Raw genomic sequence first — 11,239 nt, 5'->3', positions numbered from 1 at the left:
ACTCGCGGTTTTCCGAAACCGGCGCGAAACGTTCGGAATCTCCTTATGCGGAGCTGATTGTTGACATCAGGCTGTTCCGGAGGAAGCGCTGACTCATTGTGACATCACTTCATAAAAGGCTCTGACATCACGTACGCCACATGAGTCAACAAAAAATCTCTGTGAATGTGTATGTATGTATGTAATCCGAGTATCTCTAAACCATTCTTCCCACGTTCTCCATATATGGGCATAAAATGAATGCCCGTATGCGGAACTGATGTCTGACATCAGAGTTTTCCGCAACCGGTACTGTGTGTGCAGAGATCTCCATATATGGGCATAAGGGGACAATGGCAAACAGATGGTCAAAACGGGTCCTATGACAACAGGTATATTGGGGTTTGCATTAAAGGGTGGGGACAAAGGCTAACAGATGGTCAAAACGGGTCCTATGACAACAGGTATATTGGGGTTTGCATTATAGGGTGGGGCAGGCATAAAATGGACGCAAATAGACAGATATCTCCATATATGGGCATATGGGCATAAAATGGACCCAGAACTATATCTGCAGTGATCTCCATATATGGACATAAAATGGACGCCGACAGACAGACAGATACAGATATCTCCATATATGGGCATAAATGGACACAGGCAAACAGATGGTCAAAACGGGTCCTATGACAACAGGTATAATGGGGTTTGCATTAAAGGGCGGGGCATTCATTCTCTATTTACATCGTTCCCGAGTTCGGGCGGCCCAGCTTCTAGTGTCTTATAATTCCTAATGGCCTATATATGCGTTAAGTAAAAAGATCTAACTCAACAAAATGAGGGGGGAGTACATTAACACTCACCCTGCCAAAAAAGACGTTTCTATAATAAAAACGTCTTTTTAACTATGGACCTCCCTGCCAGACGTCTTCTGGACGTCTTTTTTAAATAAATAATAATAAAAAAAAGGAAAAAAAAAAAAAAAGAACTTTTTGAAAAAAACATTTTTTGGACCTCCAACAATGTACTAGGCATGATCGCGATCGCGAAATTGCATGTTTAACCCCCATACCAACCCCATCTTTCAAACATGGCAGCCATGTTTGTTTACATTTGAAGAAAACTAGGGCTGGGATGCGATTAAAAATTTTAATCTAATTAATTACAGGCTCTGTGATTAATTAATCGCAATTAATCGCATTTTAATCGCACATCGATATTTGACATTTTGTTGTACGAGTGAATCAACAAGTTCGTTTTTTAAATCTAAATTTCGCATCCACTGGGCCAAGCAAAGCGCTCTGATCGGCTACTTCTCCCTTTGCGTTTGTTGTCTCTTCTTGGTTGGTGCATCGCTATGATCGGAATGCCCGAAACGGAAGGTTCTGTGGTGCAAAAACTAAGTGCGATTAAAATGCGTTAATTTTTTTAATCGCGTTAATTTTCTGTAATTAATTAATCGCAATTAATCAGTTAAAGTCCCAGCCTTAAAGAAAACATAAGGGCTGTTTTCTCCTGAATGCCTGAACGGATTTCCAAGCAGATTTTTTTGTTTGAAAGCTGTGAAAAGCATGCACATGCATAGTGCATGATCTGTGCACGAATGTGTGCACCAGCGTGCACACTATTTTTTTAACCCTTTGTTGGCGAACCGGCAATATAAGAGGTCCCACTTTAAATATGGCACCGACTGAGTTAAGACTTAAGAAATTAAAAACTTCTAGTTTGTGGTTTACAGTCTGGTAAATAAAATAATTTTTCTTTATCCAAAATGTTAAAATACGGACTGTTATTCGTCTCAGGTACTCAATTAACTCATTGCATGCCAGGCCCGATAGTCCCGAGATTATTTCAATGTCTTTCCCTGCCAGGCCAGATAGTCCCGAAAATTTCCCGTTTAAAAAAAAAAAAAAGATTCAAAAACAATTTTTTCAAAAGAAATCTTTTGACCCCAAAAAATGTAGTAGGCATGATAGCAATCGCGAAATTGCATGTTTAACCCCCATAGCAACCCCATCTTTCAAACATGGCAGCCATCTTTGTTTACATTTTAGGAAAACATAATGGCTGCTATCTCATGAATGCCTGAACGGATTTCCATTCGGATTTTGTTTTGTTTGAAAGCTGTGAGCAATGTGGACACACGTGGTGCATTATCTAGGCATGGGTGTGCATGATCCGTGCACTATGAATTACATGGAAGTCTATGGAGACGAATGGAATGAGGGAGTACGAAGGTATTGTTAAAAGACGGTGAATGTTATCAGTGTGATATCAGTGTGCTACTTGTACTGTATAGGCCAGTGGTTCTCAACCTTTTCAGGCCGCGACCCCCCAAAAACCACCCTGACGAGCACTAAGAGTTGAGGCATTACATTTTGTATAACACGGTTCTATTGTGAAAATAGCAGATCTACATGCAGAATGTAGATCTGCTATTTTCATAATTTTTGCCCCTAATATTTCACAATTTGGCCAATGTTTAATTTGTAATTTTAGAGGTTTTAAAAAGCCCTTAAATTGTCACAAATGTGCAGACACCCTCTATACACTTAAACGTTGTTGGTGTGTTTACTGTTTGAGTGAGAAAACAATGTTTCACATTAACTTAATTATCTGGGGACCCCCCATAATGATTTGGGGACCCCCCTGGGTCCACAACTAGATAAACTTTATTTTCACCACTAGATAAACTTCTTTGTGAATCAGATGCCATTGGAAATTGAAGGAAAAACATTTGAGGAGTGGTGCTAGCTGGAGTATTGGTGGAGCTTCACATGACCGTTAACTTGCTGTAGAATAAAGTCACGTCGGCAACCACACTTGCAATTTCCAAGTGTATCTTTCTAGTTATTATTTATTTTTTAATCAATTGATTGCGCATTCCGATTGGAATTTGCACTTCTTGACTTGGGCGGTTAACAAGATACACATGCATGCCCGCTCCGAGCGGTCCAGGCCATTTCCAGAGAACTGGGAAGAGGCATGGATTTCCCCCCAGCAAATCAAACCCTGATGAAACTGTGTGTTTGTTTGTTTTTTGCCCAGGCCTGTGGTTCATGCAGAAGTGGAAGAAATCGGGGTCCCTCCTACAACTGACGTGCCGGGACCACTCTGATCCTCGCCAAACTTTCCTCTACAAACTCAGCAAGAAATCTGGTCCGTCCTTTTCTCTCGACAAGGAAAAAAATATACTTTATACATACACTCCATGAGCTACAGTAGATTTATACTGTTAACTCAGTTACTGCCAATTAAATATGCCTTCTTTGGGTTCTCCCTGCCAGCCCTCTCCATAGACTTCCATGTAATTTATAGTGCACAGATCATGCACGCCCATGCACAGATCATGCACCATGTTTGTGCAGGCTGTTCACAGCTTTCAAACAAAAAAAACAGATTGGAAATCCGTTCAGGCATTCTTGAGATAATAGCCATTATGTTTTACATGTTATGTAAGCAAAGATGGCTATCCTGTATGAAAGATGGGGTTGTATGGGGGTGGAACATGCAAAATCGCGATTGAAATCATGTTTACTAGATTTAATGGGGTCCAAACATTTTTTTTTGAAAAAAATTTTTTTTTTTTGTTTTTTTTCTAAGTAAAAGTCGATTTAAGTCGTCTGGCAGGGAAGTCCATAGTGAGAAAGTTGATCTAAAAGTCGTTTGGCACTGTATGAGTTAATATGTATGTTTATGTTTTATAAGGTCTGCAATTCTTCAAGAACGTGGTGCTGGTGGGGTCACTGCAGGACCGCTACGTCCCCTATCATTCAGCCCGCATCGAAATGTGCAAAACGGCATTAAAGGACAAACAGTCAGGTGAGTTGAGGGCCGAGGCAGGAGTGGAGCTTTTTCAGATGTCAGACTGAATTGATTGAATTACTAAAAGAGAACCTGTGAAGAGTTCAGCCTATCTAACTTATCATCATCAATATTTAACCCATTTAGGCCTAGAATTATTGAAAGCTTTAACCAGTGAAAAATAGCAGATATACAAGCTCACAGTGTGGCACCGAGTGCCGCGCTGCGAGCTTGTAGATCTGCTATTTTTGAAAAAGTCGTGAAAATGTGTGCAAATCTTTGAATATATGAATTTCAAAGCAAACGTTTGTAACTCAAATTTTGCTTCTTAGGGGTCCCTGGAACTAAATGTTTTGAGATGGGGGGTCTGTGGCCAAATATTTATCATTTTGGGGGTCCTTCACATGAAAACCACTGACATAGTAGTCTCTCAAGAACAGACTAACTGAGCTCCAGTTAAGTGAAGTGAAAAAGGACCTTTTCTTTGACGATGACTGGCCAGATTGCTGACTTAGAAACATAGATTTTTCCAAAAACCTTAGAAGGATTCAAAAGACACTTATAGAATTGGGTCAAAATTCTAATGTTCAAGATTTTTCAAAAATAGCAGATCTACAAGCTCGCAGCGCACGCTGTGAGCTTGTATATCTGCTATTTTTCAGTAGTTAAAGCATAAAATAATACACAGTAATGTGTACCCGTTTTGAATGGGTTAATATCAATAGTCTTTTATCAATGAAATACAAATTATTTTACATTACCAAATGTAACCAGATGTTCAAGGTAAGAAAAAAACAATGCTGAAGACCACTTCAGAATGAGACAACAGGGAACAAGGAATCCTGACATGTTATACTATTATTATACTAAAAATATTCTTGTTTGACTGTTACTGGCAGGCTGTTCTTAATACAATTTAGGAATGAAGCCGTGGGCCGTAGACAATTGTTCCTCGGGCCGCATTTGGCCCCCAGGCCGCACTTTGGACACCCCTGATCTAAGAGCTAAACGCACTGCCTTGCCATGACTGCTCATCTACAAAAATAACATAAAATAAAAGGATATCGCCACAATATGATACTATTGTCGATATCAAGGTATTTGCTTAACAACGTGATGCCGTATATATGATTTTGACCATTATCACTCAGCCCTATTTGCTTGCATGTCATAATGCACACACTGCGACTGGTACAAATACTGCAGTGGTTTCCTATGGACACAAAGAGCCTGCTTTGTTCCTATGGAGACACAAAGAGCCTGCTTTGTTCCTATGGAGACACAAAGAGCCTGCTTTGTTCCCTATGGAGACACAAAGAGCCTGCTTTGTTCCCTATGGAGACACGAGTCTCCTTTGTGCGAGTGTCCTTTGAGTCTCCATAGGGAACCGCTGTCTTCATGCTTAGGAATGCGGCAAAAAAAAAAAATCTCCATGAATTCAAGTCTCCATGTTCAGTAACAGATAGAAAATGTTTTTTGAGGGGGGAGGGGTCTATCGCTTTAAAGGCCTGTAACTCTGACAGTGTACAAATGGACCCTTAAATGAGTAGTTCGCCCAGAAGAAATCTTATTTTATGCCCATTACACACACAAAAAAACTAGACCAGGTCAACCTGGTTGTGCCAGACCCCCTGTCTGTCATCATCATTTATGACATCATGCCTTTTGTAGGCATGTCATCATCATGTCATCATCATATATACCCTTTATATAGAAAACCCGGACAGACAGACCGACATTTGCTTATGTAGGCCTACCCATTTCATGGGTCTGGCAAACATGAATTCAAGGCTTCATGGGGTGTGTAACTGACAGAACATGAGTACCTGGTTTATTTTAGATTTTCAAAGATTTTCAAAAACAGTAGCTATAACAGCTCATCCACAAGCTGTCATTACCGTTTTATTTAATATTTATGTCTAGCATATTAACCACTATCTACCTGGCATCCCGTTTGGAAAATAGTCAGACGATCTAAGACATGCAATACTATACCTCTGGAGAACCCCTGATCTAAGAGCTGCATCATCTACAAGCAGTTATGTAAAATCAAACCAAGTTTGAAGTGAGCGGTAGATGTGAGCAGTTCATTTCCTGTATGTGTGTGAGAGAGAGGAATGTGTGCGTGGCTGTGTGTGTATAGCAGTTCAGTTCACACGCTGCGACTGGTACAAAAAACAATCCCTGCTTTCTTTCTTCTGCTTGCACATTCTCTGTTCCTGGTCAGGTCCTGTGTACGCCGAGATGATCGAGAACATCCTGCTGCCCGTGCTCCAGAACAAAGACTGTAACCTGGTGCGCTACGATGTCATCCACGCCCTGCCCAACACCGCCAACTCCCTGATCGGCCGGGCGGCCCACATCGCCGTCCTCGACTCCGAGATCTTCCTGGAGAAGTTCTTTCTGGTTGCGGGCCTTCGGTTCTTTCAATAGGGGCGGGCGGGCGGGGGGGCAGGTGTCAAAGACAAACAGGAGTAGTGCCCGTTTTATGCTCGATTGTATGATGCCGTGGCACGGCGGAAATAGCAGACCTACGAGCTTGCGTCGCTTCCGCCACACGTGAGCTTGTAGGTCGGCTATTTTCGACGTGCAACACAGAATCAAACGGCTTAAGAATGTTTTGAGCCATTACCTCACTGCATCCAAACCTGACTCTGATTATTGTATCTGGATTATCACCTGTCTGTTTTTATTTTTATAAATATATATATGTATGTTACAGTATGACTGGAAAACCAGTCATATTGAAAAAGGAGTGCTCATTTTCATCGAGTTCACCACCCACGAGAGGCGCGCACGCGGGACAGATGCGACCTGGCGTTTGCCAACGCGTCTGAGGCCCTAAGCTAGATGCAGAATAGATATTCCAAGACCCAAATTTAGAGTGAACAATTTTTTACTCTAATCTTTGCTTCTGGCGTCCCTGGAACTAAATAATATTTTGAGATGGAGGGTCCGCGGTGACGCAGATTCGGCTGAAGGTATCCGACTTTTCCAATCATACTGTAGCTATATAATATATTTATATATATATGCACATCATTTGCTTCCTCGTGGAAGAAACAACAAAACAAACAGTCATTTCCTTTTTATTGGTATGTTAGTGGATATGGATTTCTTCATTTTTATTTTTATACTGCCATTTTTTCTAAACAATCGTTTGTTGAATCATGTGCTGGGGAAATGGTTTTCCCCCCCTGTCATAAAGGTATATTATATTGTCAGTGTTATTTATGTTAAGTAGTACTTTTGTTTCTCAATCAACATATCCTTTTAAAAAAAATACGTTTAGATGCTGAACTGGAAATGTAGCTGCTAAAATGGGGGACGGGGTTTTTGGTGAGCTGGCCCAAGTCAAGTCTGCACATGTCATTTGGAGTAAAGAGAAGAAAAAAAAAAGGTTTCCACAAAATAGACAATAGAAAAGATAAACTGCATTGATTTGTACCACACAACTGCATTTTACAAAGCGTTTTGTACTGAGAACGTCTGTCATTTGTACAATTTTACTTTTGTATCAACAAGTTTTCCATCGTTTTTAAAAAAAGCACAGACCGCTGTCGAAATAAGGTTATAGTTGTTCAGATTTCGCAGCCTTGGCATTTGGTCTTAATAGTGTCTGCCGTCTCCCTGCCATCGCATCGCAGCGTTTTCTGCTCAACCTTCAACCCAGCCTGGTGTTGGGAGAGGAAAAGCTTCGCTTCCAACATGACCACATTTTATTAACGGGGGTTTTAATTAAGCCAAGGCCGTTGTGGCGCTAGAAGAAGCACATGTTGGTTAAATCGGCGGTTCTCAAAGTGGGAGGAGGGGGTTTCCAAATGGATCCTTAAGCCTAAGGGATAGTTCAGTCCCCAAAACGACCCTTTTTTTATCGATTACTGACTGACCCCGTGGAGAAATGAATTCATGGATTATTTTGTTTTGTTTTTGTCTCATTCCTACGCCAGTAATTTGATGACCAGCAGTGGTGGTTGTTCCTATGGAGACACAGAGGCTCCTTTGTGTCTCCATAGGGAAGCGCTTTCGCATTCCTAAGCCAATGATTTGATGAACAGCAGTGGTTGTTCCTATGGAGACAAAGAGCCTCCTTTGTGCGAGCTCTCCTTTGTGTCTCCATAGGGAATCACTGGCGTCATCAAATTATTGGCTTAGGAATGCGACAAAAACTAAAAGAATCAATGAATTCACGTCTCCATGGGATCAGTGATCGATAGAAACTATCCCTTCACAGGCCTGTAACTTAGACAGTGTACGAATCTAACTAAATGGAATAGAATTCACCCCAAAAATCTCTCACAAAAAATCTCCATGGTGTGTGGTTTTTGTGGTGAACTGCTCCTTTAAGGTTCCATTTGGTTCTACTTGTAAGCTCTCAAGAGTTATGATGAGGGTCCTCGTAACTTAATAAAAGTATAACATACGTTTGAGAACCACTGGAATTATATTAATTAATGGAAGTATTTGTTTGGTGTCTTGTCATTTGGGGATTATTTATGTGTTTAAAACTGGAAAGTATTATTTTGAATTAAAAAAAGCTATCATTTCCTGGTCAGTGATTTATATGTCATCGCACTACCATTAAATATGCATTATTACCATGTTTGTGATACATTTTGTTGTATTCCTTTATTGTTGCATTGTTACCATTTTATGGTTCTGCTACTTATACACATATAGGGCAGTGATTGTTTTGGTCGCTTTCCTAAGCCAATAATTTGATAAATTTATTGCCCTAGGCCGGGAATGCAACAAAAATAAACTATGAATTCAAGACTACATGATGGGGTGTATAATAATTGATACAAATTCATTTTTTGGATGAGCTGCGGTTAGTATGCCCAAAGTATGTGCATAGATATACCCGATATGCCTCGATGCTTATTTATTATCTATCAATTGCACACTCCATGAAGTCAGACTTTAATTTGTTTTTGTCGCATTCCTGAGACAATAATTTGATGTCCAGCCGTGGAGTCTCCTACTGAGTGAGTGAGTGAGTGAGCAGCAGTGACCAAAAAATCACTATGCAAATTATTGGCTTTAGGAATGCTACAAAAACAAAAAAGTCCCCCTGAATCCAAGGCTCCATGGGGTGTGTAATAGATGGAAATAACCTAGTGTGTTCTGAGGAAGAGCCATTGTAGCTCCGCTGGTTCGACGGTTACAACTAAAGTAGTGGCATTTGGGGATCGAGCAGCATGGAGTGTGGATCTGTATTCTTCTAGGCTACACGGTTTAACTTCATCCCGAGTCCATATAGCCATAGCATAGGTCTGGGATCGTGGTGGTGGGATGTGCGTGTCTTTTTAGCTGTTTATCAGTTCATATCTCTCTTTTCATTGAAAGAGAAAAGTCGTTGTTTTGTACGGTGGTTGGTGGTGGAAGAACTATGCCCAAAGTGTGCGCCTACCCGCGATGCTTCAACCAGCAGAAGAGGAACTGCACGGTGATCTTCCACAAGATGCCCACGGGAGACCCTGCACTGCTGCAGCTGTGGCTGAGCGCTATGAACATGAACCCCGTGGAGTCGCCCACGGAGAGCCTGCTTTCGCGGGATCCCCGCGTCTGTGGAGAACACTTCTCCCCGGACGACTACCGCACCATACCCAAAAAAGGACACCGGATATCTAAACTTCTGAAAAAGTACGCCGTTCCGGCTACTTTCGTGGTCCCAGACAGTGAGCTGAATTACCGTGCGGTGGTGAGTTATAGTTGTGTTATTTGTGTTTTTACATTATGATATTAATAACTGATACTGATAGGTGGGCCGTGGGCAGGCTAGCACTGGACACTTATATGGACAATCTGGGCAAATCGATTGTCTAGTATTTTGTCAACTGTTAAAATGTCCAACTTCTTGTTTATGCCCCCAAAATGACAAATAGAAATATTCGTTTTTAACTGACAACAGATGTATTGTGTTTACTAGCCTATATATATACAAAAAAACACAATTAATTTTGATTAAGAATATTTCTGATGGTTAAGAAGATGTAGGCTGCTACTCATTGCTCAAAGCTCAAATGCATGCAGCCAACCCCCACACATAGGTCTACATGTTTCTATCCATTATAGCCTACCATGGATGGAGACTTGATATGTTTCTGTTTTTGTCGCATTCCAATCCTATAAGCCAATAATTTGATGACCAGCAGTGCATGTTTCCCTGTGGAGACACAAAGAGTCTCCTTTGTGTCTCCATAGAAACCACTGCGACAAAAACAAAGAAAATCCATAAATTCAGCTCTCCATGTCCCCCCATGGAGAGCTGAATTTATGGATTTTCTGAATTTTCTTTGTTTAAAGAAAGTCATTTTGAGGGTGAAATATCCTGTATTATGCTGCTATAGGTCTAGTAGTACACAGCCAATATGTCCCTTTGTTTGGTTACAGACCATTAGCACTAAAGATTGTAATATTCGTCCACAGACTCCACATTATTTTTTTTAAAGCTATGCCCCAGTTTTAGTTGGGGGGGGGGGGGGGGGGATCAATTATCAGTATCCTTTGATTTCTGTCTTGGTACAATATTTCAATTATGTGCCTCATCCTCTCCAATTAGGTAATAAACTATAGTCTGACAAAGTTGTAATTAATTTGGTTTTAAAACATATGGGCTACAGGTGCTGAACATAGTTTGACAATGTAGAATATCACCAAGTTTTAATTAGGCTATCATTCATTCGTCCACTTTGTTTGTTGCACAATGTTTCATGATAGCTTACATTGATTTTAACAGAATGAATGTAGTCGTTTTGCTTCATGTATGTCTTTATTTTCCTGCACAATCTCCTGCTCCACTCTCCAGTTCAGGTATAATAGCGGTAATTAACCTAAACCAACCTCCATACTACTGTAACTGTACTGCAGTTTGTTATGTTTACACAGGAAGTCTAGCCTTCAGGCTACCTGGCGTTTGCCAACGGGTCTGAGCTGCGTGTATCTATTCTGCATCCAGCTTAAGGCAAGACCCATATTCAGAGTGAACTTCTTTTTTTTTTACTCCAATCTTTGCTTCTGGGGTCCCCGGAACAACATATAGATATAAATATTCACTCTAAATGTGGGTCTTAAACTGATGCAGAATATCTATTGTGCATCTAGTTTAGGGCCTCATACCCGTTGGCAAACGCCGTCTGCACTTTGGGGACTGTTAGCTGAGCTCGGCCATTCAGCCCTCCCGTTGGAACAGCGTTTTCAACAGTAGGCTATAAATAATATCTAATGTTAGACGATGATTAGATTAGAGACAAAGAATTTCTATTGCGTTGGCTTTATTAAAAGAAACAACTGTTCGTAATTACTAGTTTATTATGAACGATATCGCGTCTTGTTAGACTATATTATACCGGAAATCATTTACCCATATTTGGGTGAACGTCATGACGTCTCTCAACGAACGAACGGCGCTCGAGGATCAAATCAAAACTTACCTCGCATCACCACATTCACC

At 40.8% G+C, this 11,239-nt stretch overlaps 1 protein-coding gene across 2 annotated transcripts in view; it reads left to right on the top strand.

The window, feature by feature from the left end:
* fam135a (family with sequence similarity 135 member A) overlaps positions 1–8,375 on the top strand; it is a 59,544-nt gene extending 51,169 nt beyond the window's left edge. For both annotated transcript variants that reach the window (XM_080741029.1, XM_080741030.1), the window contains exons 19-21: positions 3,028–3,138; positions 3,688–3,801; positions 6,011–8,375. In XM_080741029.1, coding sequence (XP_080597155.1) covers positions 3,028–3,138; positions 3,688–3,801; positions 6,011–6,216 — 431 coding nt within the window. In that variant the 3' untranslated portion in view covers positions 6,217–8,375. The remainder of the gene's footprint in view (positions 1–3,027; positions 3,139–3,687; positions 3,802–6,010) is intronic.
* Positions 8,376–11,239: the final 2,864 nt, after the last annotated feature.

Source organism: Nannobrachium achirus (genome assembly GCF_963921795.1).
Source record: "Nannobrachium achirus genome assembly, chromosome: 13".
Taxonomy (NCBI): domain Eukaryota; kingdom Metazoa; phylum Chordata; class Actinopteri; order Myctophiformes; family Myctophidae; genus Nannobrachium; species Nannobrachium achirus.
The sequence above is the reverse complement of the archived record's forward strand: the minus strand, read 5'-3'. Positions and strand labels throughout refer to the sequence as shown.